The sequence below is a fragment of the Ziziphus jujuba genome, chromosome 2, assembly GCF_031755915.1.
Source record: "Ziziphus jujuba cultivar Dongzao chromosome 2, ASM3175591v1".
Classification (NCBI taxonomy): Eukaryota; Viridiplantae; Streptophyta; class Magnoliopsida; order Rosales; family Rhamnaceae; genus Ziziphus; species Ziziphus jujuba.
Window position 1 is genome coordinate 14045191 of NC_083380.1, and position 18685 is coordinate 14063875.

Genomic DNA, 18685 nt, shown 5'->3' on the forward strand with positions numbered 1-18685 from the left:
TGTCATCAACATACAACACTAGAAATATAAAACTACTCCCACTGACCTTCATATATATGCATCTATCAACAACATTCTCCTTAAAGCCATTTTGGATGACAACCTCATCAAACTTAAGATACCATTGCCTCGAAGCCTGCTTAAGACCATAAATTGACTTCTTAAGCTTACAAACCAAATTACCATTCCCTGTTTGCTGGAAGCCAACTGGTTGAACCATATACATATCTTCAAATAAATCACCATTTAGAAAAGCAGTTTTGACATCCATCTAATGCAACTCTAGGTCATAATGTGCCACAATTGCCATAATGATTCTAAAAGAATCTTTTGTGGATACAGGAGAGAATGTCTCTGTGTAATCAATTCCTTCCTTCTGGCTAAATCTTTTGGCTACAAGTCTAGCCTTATACCTCTCTACTTGACCATTAGAGTCTCTTTTAGTCTTAAAGACCCATTTGCACCCTATAGGCTTGCTACCCAATGGTAACTTAACCAAATCCCAAACATCATTTGATGCCATGGATTTCATTTCATCTTTCATTGCATCCAACCAAAAGTTTGAGTGCGAACTGCTTATGGCTTTCTCATAAGTGACTGGATCTGAATCATCACTTATGTCAAAATCATGCTCCTGCAAGTAAACCTCATAGTCATCAGGAATAGCTGATCTCCTAGTCCTTTGTGACCTCCTCAAAGGTACATCAGCATCTGCAATAGCTAGAATATCTTGCTCTTCAACAATGAGTTCATTCTGACCAACTACTGGTTCATCAACTACTGGATCAACAATATCTCTATCAGGAACTACAACACTGGGAATGAATACATTTTTTTCTCTAAATTGAGGCTTCCTTGGACCATTACTATCATCAAATCCAAAATCATCTTCAAAATAAACAGCCCTGTCTGATTCAACAATTCTCGTGGTGTGAAATGGACAAAAAAATCTTGAACCCCTAGATCCTATACAATAGCCAACAAAATACCCACTTATAGTTTTAGGATTCAACTTCTTAACTTGGGGATTATAAATCCTTACTTCAGCTTTGCAACCCTATATTCAAAAATGGTGCAAATTAGGCTTTCTTCTTGACCACAACTCAAAAGGTGTCTTAGGAAAGGACTTGAAACTTGATTCAAAATATATGCTGCCGTCTTTAAAGCCTCTTCCCATAAATAATCTGGCAAACTAGAAGTTGCCAACATAGACTACACCATATCCAACAAAGTCCTATTCCTTCTCTCAGCTATGCCATTTTGCTGAGGTGTATCAGGCATCGTATATTGCACATCAATGCCACACTCATGCAAATAAATAGCAAAAGGCCCTGGGTTCCTTCCAGTCTTATCATATCTACCATAAAACTCACCACCTCTATCAGACCTTACAGCTTTTATTTTCTTATTCTTTTGAAGCTTCATCTTTACCTTAAACTTTTAAAGGCAACTAAAGAATTTGACTTCTCACGAATAAGCTCAACATGTCCATAACGAGAGTAATCATCAATGAAGGTAATAAAATATCTATAACCACCCAAAGCAGTTGGTGTAAAAGGTCCACATATGTCAGTGTGGATTAACTCCAAAACATCTCCACACCTAGCTAACTTATCCTTTCTTACCTTGGCAGTTAACTTCCTTTTCACACATTCAACACAAGTCAATAGATTAGAGAAATCAAGATTAGGAAGTATCCCATCCTTCACTAACCTTTCCATTCTGTGCCTAGAAATATGTCCCAAACATTTATGCCATAACATTGAGGAATTGTCATTAACTCTTGGGCGTTTGGAAGCAATAACAGGGATAACAACAGAATTAATAGAAGAATTGAGACCATTACTAAATAAATTGCCACATAAAGTTCCAAAACCAACAACTTTACCATCCTTAAATAATTCAACTTTGTTATTTCCAAACAAAAAACTATAACCTTGATTATCTAAAAGCAAAATAGATAATAAATTCCTCCTAATTGAGGGTACATATGAAACTTCTTGTAATTCTAAAACATATCCAGTAACAAGCTTCAACTTGATTGTTTCTATGATATCCACTTTCACTCTTGAGCTATCTCCCATATAAACATGCTACTTAAGATTGGTTGGCCCCCTTTGCCTTATCATCCTTTGCAATGATTAGTAACATGAATTGTTGCTACAGCATCTAACCTCTAAGAATTCGAAGGCATATCAACAATATTGGTCTCAATCATTAAAATATTACCTTTTTTTTCTTGCTTTCCCTTTAAATTCCAATAATCTATCTTCTTGTGTCCAACTTTATTACAGTAACCACACCATCTATTGAAGTACTCTTTCTGATAAGCATCATCATACTTAGTATTATTCAAAAGGTCCAAATAATGATGTTTCTCATTCATATCAAACTTGATAAACTTCTTTCCTATCTCCTCAAGAAGTCCCTTTGCAGTATCCATTTTAGGAATACTAACATATATGGCCTCGTTCATGTAATTCTCCATCATCATCATGCAACACTTATTAGAATGCCTCCAAACTTTATAAAGTTTCCTATCTGCTGCACTACTCTCATCAGTTGGTATCTCTGGTGGATCTATCTTTAAAGCCAAATCCAATTTCATGAAGGTCAAATTCATAACTAAGGTTTTCTTCCATTTCTGATAATTTGTCCCATCCAATTTCATCATGGCAGTCATGGGCAGAAGGTTTGGGGTGCTACTAGCTCTAAAAATAGTAAACAACAAGACATTCAAAAAATACAAGACAATTCAATTACTATTTTCCAGCCCCCTCAACACAAAAACACAAATATAAATATCGCTTAGGGTCTTTGTAGCACTAAAGATACCCTTACGCGGGCCAGAGACAGTCAACCAAATAACCACAATCAAATGCATTAAACTGAATCACCGACAGGGTAACCCAGAACCTGCGATTCATGGTATTCAATTAACTTCCACTGCCATTCCAGGCGTCATACAAAGCAACTAAAACCACCGACAGGATAGCCTAGTTACCTGTATAGGCCCTGGTTAATAAGTGGGAGATAATTAACAAATTGGCAATTTCATGATATAGGTAAATAAAAGATAACCCATCCACTATGCCAACACACATTACATTGGTACACATAATGCAGACAAAATAAGTCTCACGACAGGTGAGTACCTAAAATCCCACACTACTATACCAGCTAGGCACAAAGCCTCTTTGGGTAAACTCACACAATCCAATTTTCCAATTACAAATATTTAATTTAATTTAATAAAATTGGAATGTGATAATTAAACAAATAAATAAATACTAAATAAATAAATTGAACAATTGAATCATTAAATTAATTAATTAATAAACAACAAATAAATCAATAATAAAAAAAAATAAAAAAATAAATGAGAATAAAAATAAATAAAATTTTTTTTGGCCTGCTGACGTCATCTGCTGACGTCAGCAAACGACGTGTTGTGCTGACGTCAGCAGATGATGTCAGCAGTCAGCCTAAAGCGGCACGTCGTTCGCGCCTTCTTCCTCAGCTAGCCAGGTCGAGTCTAACCTGATTCCAACCTGTACGAGTCCCGTGACCTGATTTCTTATCCGGCTCTATCTTGCCATTCCGGACTCCGTTTCCGGAAATACTGGCGGCGGTAGTTTCATCTTCCCTTGGGAAATGTTTCCCATAAATTAATTTGATTCAAAATTAACCCAAAATAAACACCCAAGCAAGGTTTATATTCGGCCATGGAAGGTTCAAAATCAATAGATTTTTACAAGGTTTGGAATCAAATTGATTAGTCTAAACTACTACATGCAATCCATAAACACCAATAAAACATAGCCCAGTTTTCAAATAACATCAATAACCATTATTCGGATTTTAAGGTTTGATTTTTTTTTTTTTTAATGAAGAAATAGCAATCGGGGTATATATAGATATGCATACATAATCGAAAGTATTATCACACAGATTCCAGCAAATATATAAACATCACAAATACAATCGGGCATGAATCTTATATATTCACAAGATATGTAATTTTGATTCTCTTAATCTACACATGTATTCGAATCGGAGAAGAAGGAAAAATAAACAAAAAAACATGTATAGATTATTCAATGGCCGAACATACAGTAATAATCCGAATAATCACATGAAATTTATTATACATATTAACCATGCTCTGATACCAATGGTTAGAATTTTAAGGATCTTAATACGCATAATAAATTCCAATCAAGTATAAAATACTAACCTTGGAAGGCAGCCATTGATAAACTATCAATCTACTATCTGTAAAACAGAAAACAATGTAAAGTAGTGCCTATGGACAAACTACTCTCAAACCACTCTCAGATCTCTGAAAACCCTAATATCAAAATACCGTATGGCATATGTTTATTTGCTTGCCCTAGACCTTTTATAGTCTCTGCATGTCACACTTACCCATTAGTTTTAACACACACAAAATACTAATAATTTAATAATATAATAATACTAGGAAAAATATGGGTAAGTCATTGGGCTTTTAAAGAGAGTTGGTCCTCCTGTCTAATGGGCCAACTGAGTCTTATAGAAAGTGTGTGACCAAGGGCCCTACTACAAAATAATAAAATAAGCCAGTCCCATTAATGGCATAAATAGGCCCTGTAAGTGAGTAATTGATTATTTTAAGTCCACAAATTATTTACTTATCTAACATGTAGTTCTTGGGGCTTGGCCCCATCAATTACCATAGAGAAAGAAGAAAGAAAAAACCTAAAAGAAAGTGCTACCAATTGGACAAAGATTCATGTGACCAAAAAAATTAGGAAAAAATAAAATAGGGGGCAAAGATTCCTAATGAGCTTAATTCTTTGTGAATTTCTTATTTGCTTTACCACGCAATAGGAAAGCATGAGTTCAAACAGTATTTAGACCATCTTTATAAGCAGGACCTGATGTTTCTTCTCGCCTACAGGAAGCATTTTTCCAAAATGTTTTCTGAGAACTATAGCCCAAAAAAAAAAAAAAAAAAAAGGGAAAGAATGAAAAAATTTGACAAGCAATAGTTTGTTCCCAAAACAGAACCAATAAAACTAGTACGTGCCGAACAAATAAAACTAGTAAGTGCCAGACTTCTACTAGGATAAGAACCGTTGATTCTTTTAACAGCTCAATGTCCCTAGCTATCAGGTTAACCCTCCAAAAGAGCAATTCAAACCTAGGATTTCCAAACATAGCCAATGTGGGAATATTGGGTTGCACACTCTAGCACACCTTTTCCATTGCAGGAAAAATTAGATGGTTCTTGGACATCTATTTTTACATGATTTTTTCACAAATTATTTGACAAGTGGCAACAAATATAATAAAAAAAATCAAAATTTTAAATCACATCAATCATTTTAAAATTATATTAATTGTTTTTTTGCCATACATCAATCATTTATAAAATGATCATGTAGAATTAGATGGTCTAATAACCACTCTATAAAAACTCTTCATAATGTTTTTGGATAAAACTGATAGTCATGGAAATTTCATAAAATTTTCTTTATGGTTAGAACACTTTTATGCAATGGAAAGATGTATTCGTTGGAGTATTTGATCTTAAAATTATGGATGTCTTTAAAGATGTTCGATGGTATACTTCTGAATACATTTGAGACATTCAATCACAGACTTTTGAACATATTTGAAATATTCGTATACGAAGACATTTAATCACATACTTCTAAATATATTTGAGATGTTCAGTCATATATTTCTAAACACATTTGTGATATTCATATTGAAAAATGTTCGATAGCATACTTCAAAATAAATTTAAGATGTTCAATAATATATTTTTGAACACATTTGAAATATTCAATCTTATATTTCTGAATACAAATAATTTAATTAGTAAATATTCTTAATAGTAATTTTAAATGGTATAAAAATATAAATTTATAATGGAATTGTATAGAGTTTGTTTAGTAATACAACTAGAATTTTTATTTGCTTTTTTTGGTTTAGTAATACAACTAGAATTTTTATTTGCTTTTTTTTTTTTTTACTTTTTTAAACACTGCTATTTATTTTTTTAAACACTATTTTTATTTTTTTTCAAAATACTGCTTCCATTTTCTTATTTCAGAACATTGATTCTTTTTTTTTTTGTTTTCTTTCAAAGCACTACGTGTTGTGCATATTTTTACTTCAAAATATCCACTCAAACAATATTAATTTTTAATTTTCAATGTTAGCATTTTTTTAGTACACCAAAAATCACTTAAAATTCATTTAAGATATTAAAGATAACGTTTAAAAAAAATATGGATTATAATATTAAAAAATAACAAAATTTTAATTTTTATTGATTATTTATAAAAAATAAATATTATTATTATTATTATTATTTTATTTTTAGATATTAAAACTTTTTTGTAATTTTCTTAATATTATATAAGTTTTGATAGAGTAGCTTTTGTCATGAATAACAAGTCAACTTTTTAGAAAACTTTATGGTACTTACTATTTTGCACCAAACAAGGTGTAATATTAATATAATTCAATTTAATACAATTCAATTTAATATAGTACAACAATTAATATAATACCATCTTTATACCAAACCTACTCTTGCAGCCGTGGATAAAATAATTGAAGCTCTGACCAAAATATCAATATAATATCATCTTTTTTTTTTATTATTTATAATTTTTTCAAATTATCAATAAGTATTAAATGTAACCACTATTTAAGAGTATAAATTTTTTTTCTTTTAATTGGTTGTATCAAAAAATATATGTTATTATCATTATAATATTATATACTACGTAAGTATATCTAAATATATATGGTTCTAAATTGAAATAATTAATTGAAAACGTGTGCAATTTTTTATCTTTTATTGGTTGTACCTAAATTTTTTACTAATTTACCTCTTCCTAAGTTAGAATCTGATAAGTAACCAGCATAGTTCCTCAAATTCTCTTTCTATCTTAATCAAAATTTTAAAATTAAAATTAATATTATCTTCCTCAACTTATAATAAAATTTCTCTATACTCTAATAATGTAGTATATATATATATATGTATATATATATAAGGAAATAATCATCCATATATTAATTACCATTATAACAATTGAGTATTTTTTTTAACCAAACACTCAAATTTTAATTTTGTAACTTATAGCAATTTTGAAATAATAGTTAACCAAAAATATTAATCAAATTGTCCAAAAAAAAAAAAATAGTATATATAGTTTAATACAATACAATTCATACAGCAATTAATATGATACCATCCTTATACCAAATCTACTCTTGCAGCAGTGGATAAAATAATTGAAGCTCTGACCAAAGCCAAGGCCTCAACTTCCCTTATCAAAGAATTTCTAGTCTTCTTTAACGGTCGTGCCTCAAATGATTTCAACTTGCTCTTGTCATGCTTTGGTTTGTTCCAATACTTCAAAGAGTTCTAAGCATGTAGAACTGTAAAGTTAACATATAAGATTGCGTGTCATATGATCACACCTATTTTTGCACTATTGGTTACTGTTCCACTATTTACTGAATTTTCAAAGTTGTAGAAAGTTCTTCACAAAATAAATGATCAACTTTTTCAACGACTTTGACAGATTAGTATTGACTTTATCATCTAGTCTTCTTATTTTTGTACTTTTGGTTCGCCATTGCAATATTCACTGAATTGTCAAAATCGTATTTAATTTGTACTTGAGAAAAATAAACCATCAACTTTTTCAAGGACTATGACAGATTAGGAAGACTTTATCATGGCTCTCTTTCATACGTCGACGTTTCCTTCTCTTGTGAAAAAAGGTGAATTCTGAATCGAAGTTGTATAATAAAACCACTTGGACAAAAAAATTTACAGCATTGTAAGCCATGGAATTCTCTGAAGAAATTCCAATGAAAGGTGGAGACGGCATCCATGGCTATGCTAACAATTCCTCTCTCCAGGTATACTTCCTATTATTTTTTCAAGATAGCATGAAGCTTGAGATTGGTCCTCTAGGTCTTATAATCTTAGATTAAAATTATCTCGTTCGCTTTATTTTCATGAATTTTCTGGTTATTTGAATTTATCTTAAACCCAAATGATAAAGCAGTTAGATTACTAAAAATAGCTAGCAAATTTTGGTAAATTGGGTGTCAACCAGTCATAATCTCAGCTGATAACTAGGTTGTCTGAATTCTTACAAGAAGAAATTGCTGAAACTGAGAAAAAGCAACCATTTTGGCTAATCTTGATTGTTCACCTCAAAGAACTTTTGTTTTTGTAGATATCTCTCTAGAAAATACATTAGTATTTTTTCAACTTCAATTGGAAACCATCAGTATAAAACTCTATTAGATCCAAAAATAGAACAAGTAAAACTGTAAAACTAGAAAGAGATAAAGTTACTAAGTTTAGTTAGTTATTTTCTTAGCAGATTTGCTCGGTTTTTTGTTTTCTCAGAGAGAAGCTATAGATGTTGCCAAAAAACTTGTAAATGAAGCAATTGCGGAAAAGCTCGACATAGGAGCTCTTGTTTCTTCAAAAACCTTTTGCATTGCAGATTTGGGATGCTCAGTTGGGCCTAACACATTTATAGCAGTTGAAAACATAATCGAAGCTGTGAAGTTGAAGTATCAAAGCCAAAGCCCGGCTTCCAAAATCCCAGAATTTCAAGTCTTCTTTAATGATCATGCCTCTAATGATTTCAACTTCCTCTTCACATCCCTCTCTAAGGATAGAGAATATTATGTTGTAGGTTTGCCGGGCTCTTTCCATTGTCGAATATTTCCGGAGGCTTCTCTTCACATTGTGCATGCTTCTTCTTCCATCCATTGGCTTTCCAGGGTACCAAAAGAGGTAATGAACAAGAACTCTCCAGCTTGGAATGGAGGACGGATTCATTACACTAATTCCGCAGATGAAGTAATCCGGGCTTATAAAGCTCAATATGATGAGGACACGGATCGATTCCTGCAAGCCAGGGCTCATGAGGTTGTGTTTGGTGGGTTGATGTTACTCATCTTTTCTAGCATCCCCAACGGAACTCTTCATTCTCAACCTTTAGAAAATATTTTTTTCCACCTTTTGGGTTCTTGCCTTATGGACATGGCTAAGAAGGTACAAAATCATGGACTGCTTTAACTATAAACAGCTCCGTTTGATAGTTATTACGTAAATGATCTGACAGTGTCCAAAAACAAAAGTTAAAGATTAAGAATTTCTATAATCCTTGATCCTATAAATGACGGCCGTTTTAACTATCGTAATCTCCAACTTTGGCAACTTTATAAAAGAAAAAAAAATGCAATTCAATAATTGACAAAGCATCTTTTGTTCAAAAATATTGTTGCATAACATGTTTACTTTAATTCTCTTTGTGTAGGGAATTATTTGTGAAGAGAAAGTGGATTCCTTTAACATACCATACTATGTCCCAACTCCTGAAGAATTCGAAGCTGCTGTCGAACGAAATGGATGTTTTAGCATTGAGAGAAAAGAAAATGCTCGGGGAGTTTTTGTGAGTAAAAATCTTCCTAATGCACATATTTTTGCATCCCATCTGAGAGCTGGTATGGAGGGAAGACTCAAGCAGCATTTCGGAGGCGATATTATAGACGAGCTCTTTAACTTGTACCACAAGAAAGTAGAAGAAATGGTCCCCTTTATGCTAGAATCTGGGAAAAGAATGGACTTATTTGTTCTGCTTAAACGCAAAGCAGACATCTCTCCTTTGGTCCCATAGTCATTAGTGAAAAAGGGCCAAGAACATATTTTCAAATATGTACATGTAATTAAAAATAAAAAATAAAAAAGGAAACATACATGGATTTTTAGCCTGATAAAGAGGTCATATACTATTTTTGTCAAACAACTTTCTCTCTCCCAACCAAATAGCAAGAAACTAGTTTTTCCTTTTATATATAGTTTGGTCTGGAGTTTGACCTCATAACCGATGAACAGTGCGTGCATGGTAAATCGGATTTCTATGTTTTATTTGTTTATTATTTTTTATTGGAGGTGGTTATGTCACTAGATAGTCCCCATAGAAATGAATAGCATATCTATGTTTGAACCGTAAATGATCTTGTTACTCTTACGTGTTTTGCTTCGATGAAAAGCAATCAACAATACTCAGGCTTATGTTAATCTGTAATAGTAAACTTTTTATTAAGTCACTTGTTTTGAAAAATAATTCAATCAATGCTGCAGCTATATATGTGTGTGTGTGTGCGTGTGTGTGTATGTTGGTGTTAGAACTATTTTTTTTATTTTTATTTTTATTTTTTATTGATCGGTAGTCAAACTATTGATAACTAATAAAAACTGCCCCGAGAGAAAATTAGAAATTCATTTCTTTATCCAGATGAATATTGGACTACCATAACTAATAGCTTTCTTGGAATCAAATAATGCAACTTAGGGAAAATAACACCAAAGGAAAATTAAGCATGGAGTTCTCTGAAGCGTATCCAATGAAAGGTGGAGATGGACTCCATAGCGATGCCAAAAATTCTTCTCTCTCCAGGTACTTGTTGATTATCACATAACGATAAAGTTAAAATATTTCTGCATACTTTTTTGTTTATGATTATGGTTGACTAAAATTATCTCCATGAATTTTCTATTTATTTAATCTTAAACCCCAAAGGCTGATTACTAAACTTATTGATTGATATCATATATAGCCAAATTATATATACAAAGTAAATAGATTTAGTAAACTGGGATATATATAATTTTGAACATCAAGTAGTTACAAGCTCAGCTGATAACTTGCTGTTCTCTATTCTTATATAAATAGATTGCTAAATTCAGAAAGATCGCACGGCAGTCACTATGGAAAATCTTCCTAGTAGTTTTTGATGTTCTCAAACAGTTTTTGGTTTTCTGGTGGGTTTTCTACATATGTTGGTTCCACAAACAGAAAATATATATAGTTGTGAAACAAGAAAGTATCAAAAATAGTAAGATGAATGTACTAATTCCCTAAAAAATACAAACATGTCACTTTTCTGTTTTTGAAGAGAGTAGCTATAGATTCTGCCAAAGAACTTATCATCGAGGCAGTTGCAGAAAACCTTGAGATAGGAAATCTTGCTTCTTCAAGCACCTTTTGCATGCAGCTGCGGCAAACATAATTGAAGCTGCGAAGTCGAAGTACCAAAGTGAAGGCTTTGCTTCCAAAATGCCTGAATTCCTAATGTTCTTTAATGACCATGCCTCTAATGATTTCAACTTGCTCTTCACATTTCTCCCTGGGACAAAGATTACTATTCTGCAGGTTTACTGGTTTCTTTCAATTTTCGCATAATTCCGAGGCTTCTATTAACGTTGTTCATTCCTCTTCTGCTATCCATTGGCTTTCCAGGGTGCTATAAGAGTTAATTGAACAAAAACTCTTCCACATGGGACAAAAGACAGATTCATTACTCTATCTTCGGAGATGATCGTAATTCTAGCTTACAATGCTCAATACCTGTTGTAATATTTAATAATATTTAATAGTCTCTGTAATGTAGGGACATGCCATCTCAAATCCAAAGTATTAAATTGCGGGAAACAAAAATTAAGTAAATAAATAATAAATAGATAATTGAATTAGAAATAAAGAATAATAATAGAGAACTCTAATTATAATGGATTCTAATGCCTTAAAATATAGAACTTTAATATAAAATAAAAAATTTTAATTGCAAAAATGAAAAAAAAACAAAATGGGATTGGTTGGGTGGAAGACTGGAAGGAAAGAAAGGGAGGGATGGAAAAATGGAGAGAGAGGGAGCAAATCCATTGTTTGCTTAGAATGGAAAATAGGAAAGATGGAATGGATAAGAGGTACCTTTTCATCCAAAACAATCCCTTCATAAGTGGAGGGATTAGTGGAAGTGTATACTGTGCCCATGAATCAAATAATTAAAATTATTTTTCTACTTTCCACTTACGGTATCTTTGGATAAAGGTGAATTTAGTATAAATCTAATTCTTTTGGGAAAATAATGATTTTTTTTTTGTTTGGATGTTTATTGTAAGGTGGAAAAGTATAGATTCAGAAAATTAGATTCCCACAAATGTAGAAATATATGTGTGAAAATTTTTCCCACCTATATAGGTATCATTTCCAAATAAATTAGTTTTAATTTTTTTTTAAAATACATATTTATCCTTAATTTATTATACAATATTAAATTTAATTATTTATAGATTCCAACTTTCCTATTACTCATCAAATAGATCAAGAAAAAAATTAATTCTCAGAAAACTAAATCCTGAAAAACTAAATTCCAAAAATCAATTACTCCTTCAACTTTAACACTTTCCAAATAGAACCTTATTGAAACTATTATTATCTTTTATTTTTTTTTCAATTTTATGGACCAAAGTCCAAACACTATATTGTGTGCTAACTTCTAGTGAGTTTTATTTATTTATGGAATAGTACATGGAAGTTCTCTTTTTTTTTTTTTCTTTTTTTTTCCCTCTAAATAATATTGCCAAAAAAGTTTTGCTAATGTCTTTTAGCAAGGCAAAATTTTGTATAGTAAAGCGGCCAATGTACTTGACCATTGATGATTCTCTTCTCTTAAGAAAAAGGCAAAGTCGAAAGGTTTTGAAGTTCTTTGGACATTTCAATCTGTCAATGTAATCTGAATATGGCTTCCTATAAACAGGTCGACCAATATGTCTATATGCAAGACCATTAGCTTCCCGAATCATTTTCTCAATAGTGTCATGATCAATGCCCAGGCCATTGTTGATTTCCTAGATCTTAGTACAAGTGAAGATCAAATACAGGGTTGTTCCTCCAATGTTGGCTTTGATGTTCCGCTTGGTGATGTTGGTACTATTGATCATTGCTATATTTCCAATTATCAGCATTATGTCCTGCAGCTTGAGTTAAGTTTCTTGCCTAAGGAGGCATATAGGGTGGATTGGGCCTATCAGTAGGAATAACGTGAGAAGCAGGCAGAGTAGAAGGCAAAACAGCTAGTATGTTATTTGTATATGTGTTCCTTGTGTCCATGATCTTGCCAGAAAGATTTGTATGGTCCAAGTAGACGTGGCAAAAAGATATGTTGCACTATTTAATTGTGTCAGTAATATACGGGAGTGCCACCTCAATCCAAAATATTAAATTGAGAAAAATAAAAATTAAATAAAATAAATAATAATTAGACAATTGAATTAGAAAAAGAGAACCATAGAGAATTCCTATTATAATGGCTTCTAATGCCTTAAATAATAGACTTTAATATAAATTTAAAATTTTTAATGGCAAAAATAAAATAAACACAAAATGGACCTTGACTTTAAAATAAATGGATCAAAATGACAATGAAATAAATAAACCAGAACTTGGAACTTGAAAAACTAAGCTGAAGACTTGAAGAATTGATGAATAAAATGAAAGAATTACTGCAAAGATATTTTGTGGAGATTTTGAGGTATCCTCAAAATGAAGCTTGAACCTCCTTTATATAAGAACCAAAAGAAGGTTCCAAATAAGTAATAGGCTTGACAAGATAAATCACATCTTGATAAAAATTCCAAATTATTAATGAATTTATATTTATCTAAAATTTTCACCTCTTTTCAACCAATAGAACTTCCAATATATCGATGTTTATCTAATTTCAAAAATATGTTTTCTTCATGAATTACTTCTAGATAAATACCATCAAATATCTTCTCATATATATTAGAATAGTGAATTTATCTAAATATGTATATTATCTCATACAAACAATACCATAAGGACATCGAGCAATTCTCCCAAGCCAAGCACATGAGGTTTGAAAGAATGAGGGCAAGGTTAATCAAAAGAAAACAAGGTATGAAGGATTGAAATTGATTTGGAGTGAAGGTGTATCTTGACTTTGATGTAATAAGTTGCTGGAAAAATTGTAACAAAGCCAATTTTAGTGTTCTCTTGGTTTCAAATGGAAACTAAGGTATATTTCTCCAAAATTCAATATATTCATTCATTGAAATGTAATACATATTTATAGCATACAAAATAGGTGTGAAAGCACACCATGACCGGTTTTAAGGACCAATACAAACAAGTCCTTCATGGTGAAGCAAAACCACATATGTAAAGTAACTTTGCCACATGCATCATGGTTGGTTGACAAGTGTTGCTGCCTCATTAGTTGCTTCATGGTGAAGTAGTCCTCATGCATGATGACACATGTCCTTTCATGCATTGGTTGAGAGAGAGGCCGAATGATAAAGCTCCATGTCACCAAGTAGCTTGCATGTCACCATCCTTGTCACCAAGGTGCTTTCCATGTCATCTAGGTGCTTGGTTTTTCCTAAATCCTAATTTGGCTAGTATACTTTAAACAACATATTTTGGTATCTTTGTGCACCAACTTGTCTAGCCTAGATTACACAATTTGCTAGAATTAAAAATCGAAGCCAAATATGAAACAAACTAGGTTAATGATTTTGGCCAAGGCATTTAAGCTTTTACCTTGCCTTGGTTTCGGGTTTGCATGTTTCATGGCTAACACTTGCCATAATTCTCTAACACTCCTCCTTGGCAATGTTAGGTATGATGTGAAGAAGACTCCTAAGCATTTGAAGTCTTTCTTTTGGCAATGGTTTTATAAGAATGTCGGCCAGCTGGTCTTGTGTTGAACAATGCATCAAACTGATTTCTTTGTTTCTTTCAGCCTCACGGATGCTATGGTACTTCACAGGGATGTGCTTGGTTCTTCTGTGTTGTACTGGATTTTTGGTGATGGCTATGGCTGAAGTATTGTCACAATACATGGTGGTTGCATTTGTTTGCTTGCAACCTAAGTCATCAAGCAATTTCCTTAGCCAAATTGCTTGGTTTGATGTAGCAGCTGCTGAGATGTATTAAGCTTCTACTTTTGATTGTACCGTGGTTCCTTGCTTGTGTGAGCTCCATGAAAATAGACCTAAATCAAACATAAACAGGTATCCAGAGGTGTTCTTCATGTCTCCCAAGCTACCTGTCCAATCACTATCACAATAGCCAACCAACTCACACATGTTGCCATGCTTGTATAGAATTCCAAGGTTGGCCATGCCTTTTACATACCGTATGACTCTTTTTGCAGCTTGGTAATGATTTTGTGATGGTGCACTCATGTACCTTGATAGCATACTTACAGTATACATAATGTCAGGTCTTGAAGCACACAAATAAAGCAAGCTTCCAATTAAGCTTCTATAAACCGAAGCATTCACTTTCTCACTTCCATCCTCACGTTTGAAGTTGGCATTTTGTATCATTGGTGTATCAACAGTCTTTGCATTTTCTAGTTGGAACTTATCAAGCAAATTCAAAGTATATTGTTCTTAAGATAAAATTATACCTTTACATGTTTGCTTGATCTCCAATCCTAGAAAGTAATTCATCAAACCAAGGTCGGACATCTTGAAGGTTTCTTTCACTTTGTCTTTGAATTCTTGAATGCCTTTGGTATTGCAACCTATTATGAGCAAATCATCTACATAAAGAGAGATTACCATTGCATCTTCATGTGTGTTAGCTTTGATGTAGAGGGTTGGCTCATTATCACTTCTAGAAAAGCCTTCATGAGTGAAGTAGTCATCAATTCTAGCTCTTGGATCTCCTTTGAGCCGTTACAAAACTTTATAAAGCTTGTACACTTTCTCCTCCTCTCCTTCTATGATAAATCCTTCAGGTTGCTCAACATATACCTCTTCTTCTAATATACTATTTAGAAAAGCTGATTTTACATCCAAATGGTATATTTTCCATGATCTATTGGCTACATATGCAAGTAGAAGTCGAATGGTTTCATGTCTTGCCACCGGTGCAAAAGTCTCCATATAGTCTACACCATATTGTGGAACATAGCCTTTGACAACCAGCCTTGCTTTGTGTTTGTTCAAGGTGCCATTAGGATTTAGTTTGGTTCTAAAGATCCATTTGACACCTATCACATGTCCTTTCTTTGGTCTCGGCACCAAACTCCAAGTTTTGTTCTTGTCAATCATGTGAAGCTCCTCCTCCATTGCAGCTTGCCATTCTTTGTGTTGTGAAGCATCACTATATGTTGTAGGATCAGATGTTGCCATCCTTGCACTTGTATAAAGTTCTTCAATTGATTTGTGCCTCTCTTGCCCACATAATCTTCATTGGCCGGGTCATCATCATCTTCATCATTATTTTCAACATCAAAATCTCTTTGATAGGTGGAAGGAGTTCTTAATTGAATATAAGTGTTATCTTCCACTTTATGCTCCTTCTAATTCCAATATGAGTTCTCATCTACAATAACATTTCTAGAGACAACAACCTGCATCTTAGATACACCAAAGATTTTATAGCCCTTTGAAACCGAGCTATAACCTACAAGAACACCAATACTTGCTTTCTTATCAAGTTTGGTTCTTTTGGAGTCATGGACATGCATGTAACAAATACTTCCAAAGACTTTTAAGTGAGCAATTGAAGGTTTAAAGCCATACCATAATTCATTTAGTGTTTTGGATTCAGTTTCCTTACTTGAAAGTCAGTTTAGGAGGTATACACTTGTATTAGCTGCTTCGGCCCAAAATTTCTTTGTTAATCACTTATCAAATAGCAAGCATCTTGACATCTCCATGATTGTTCTATTCTTCCTTTCACTTACTCCATTTTTTTGTGGTGTGTATGGAGTGGTGAGTTGATATATGATACCATTTGTCTTGCAAATATCTTGGAAAGTTTTGGATATGTACTCTCCACCATTGTTGGTTCTAATTACCTTGATGGTTGTTTGTGCTTGATTTTCAACAAGTGTTTTGAACTCTTCAAATGTGGCCGCTGCTTCTGACTTTTGTTTGAGGAAGTAGATCAAGCACTTCCTTGAATAATCATCAATAAAGATGATAAAATGCCTCCTCCCAGCATGTGTTGCTTCATTCATAGGTCCACATAAATCCGAATGCATCAATTGTAATTTTTCCTTTGCCTTGCTGATTGTAGTCAAAGGAAATGGTTGTATTTTGATTTTGCCAAGTTGACATATTTGGAAAACATCATCATCTCCATGGATTTGTGGTGAGTTCTCAACAATTTGTTGAGTATGCATCTGCTTCATGGTGGTATACTTGTAGTGTCCGAACCTTCTATGCCATAGCTTTGATTCTTCATGAATTTTGGTATTCATAGCCATTTGATTTTGTTGATTAAAATCAATTACAAGGCTATTATCTTTCATATGGACAAGTAATACAATTTCTTCATCCTTACATATTTCATAACATTTATCTAAGAACTTCAAAGTATATCCTTTTTTCATAAGTTGAGGTACCCTAAGTAAATTTTTGAACAGATTTGGTACAAATAAAACATTGGTAATTTGAATTGTACCTTTTGGTGTTTTAATGACCAAATCTCTTTTTCCTTGTGTCTCCATGATTTGTCCATTTGTTGTCCTAATTTTTATTACAATTCTAGGGTTAAACTTGACTAACAAGTCACGGTTGTTGTACATGTGATTTGTGCACCCACTGTCTATGATCCATGAGTCTTTTATTGAGCTTGCAAGGTTGCAAGTTGCTGTGAAGGTATGTGCGTGCTCACCACTTGCCTCTTCGGGTTCATGAGTATGTCTAGCTTCTTGTCTTTGGTTTTTTTGCTTGCAAACTCTTTCCATGTGACCAAATTGCTTAAAAAATTTTGCATTGAGCATTTGGTCTCCACCAGCATATCTTAGCCGTGTGTCCTTACTTTTTGCAAATTATGCAAGGACCATATGTCATCTTGTTCTCTCTTTGGTTTGTTGTCTCCTTGCCTCTATTTTGCCTCTAGAAAGGCCTTCGTTACTGGATTGATTTACCTTTGTTATGTACTGCAAGGGCTGCTTCACCTGTGCTTCATACACCTTGTAGCTGAAGACTCCTCCTTTGTTCCGTGCCTTGCAAGGCATTGATCAATTCAGCAACTGTGAGTTGTGTAAGGTCTCTTGTCTCCGCTAAAGTTGAGATATTTGCTTCATACTTCTCTGGAAGGCATATAAGGATCTTTTCAACAATCCTTTGATCTGGAAAAAACTCACCATGCAACCGGATTTGGTTGACAATCTTCATAAGTTTGTTGGAAAACTCCTTCACGGTTTCATGCTCCAACATCTTCAAATTTTTTTAATTCTCTTCTAAGGTTAAGCAGCTGCATCTTACTTGATCTTGTACTTCCTTGGAACTCCTCTTGAAGCTTTTCCCATGCTTGTCTAGGAATTTTACAAGTCATAATTCTAGTGAAGATGTCATCGATCACAGCAGCTTGTATTGCTGTGAGAGTTTTGTAATGTCTTGCATTTTCTTCACTATGAAGTTTGATTTGATTCACAGTAGCACCTGCTCTCAATAGTTCTACCTCATAATCAATTTCAACAAGCTCCCAAAGGTCATAAGCTTGAAGATAAGATCTCATTTTGACTACCCAAATAGAATGGTTGTGGTCATCAAACATGGGAGATGAAGGTGTTGAAAAATGTGAGGAAGCCATTTAAACCGGTTGGTGTTTTGTGAGTTTTGAATCGGTTTTTGTTGAGAGATTGATGAAAGAAGGCTCTGATACCAATTTGAAAGAATGAGGGCAAGGTTAATCAAAATAAAACAAGGTATGAAGGATTGAAATTGATTTGGAGTGAAGGTATATCTCGGCTTTGATGGAATAAGTTGCTGGAAAAATTGTAATAAGGCCGGTTTTAGTGTTCTCTTGGT

The 18685-nt window shown here is 33.1% G+C and overlaps 1 protein-coding gene across 1 annotated transcript; it reads left to right on the plus strand.

Annotated features, from left to right (window-relative positions):
- Window positions 1-7860: 7860 nt before the first annotated feature.
- On the plus strand, window positions 7861-9716 carry LOC107418682 (loganic acid O-methyltransferase-like). The gene is made up of 3 exons (XM_016027382.4): window positions 7861-7935; window positions 8435-9091; window positions 9357-9716. Exons 1-3 carry the CDS (start codon window positions 7861-7863, stop codon window positions 9714-9716), a joined length of 1092 nt encoding a protein of 363 aa, XP_015882868.3.
- The last annotated feature ends 8969 nt before the right edge of the window (window positions 9717-18685 follow it).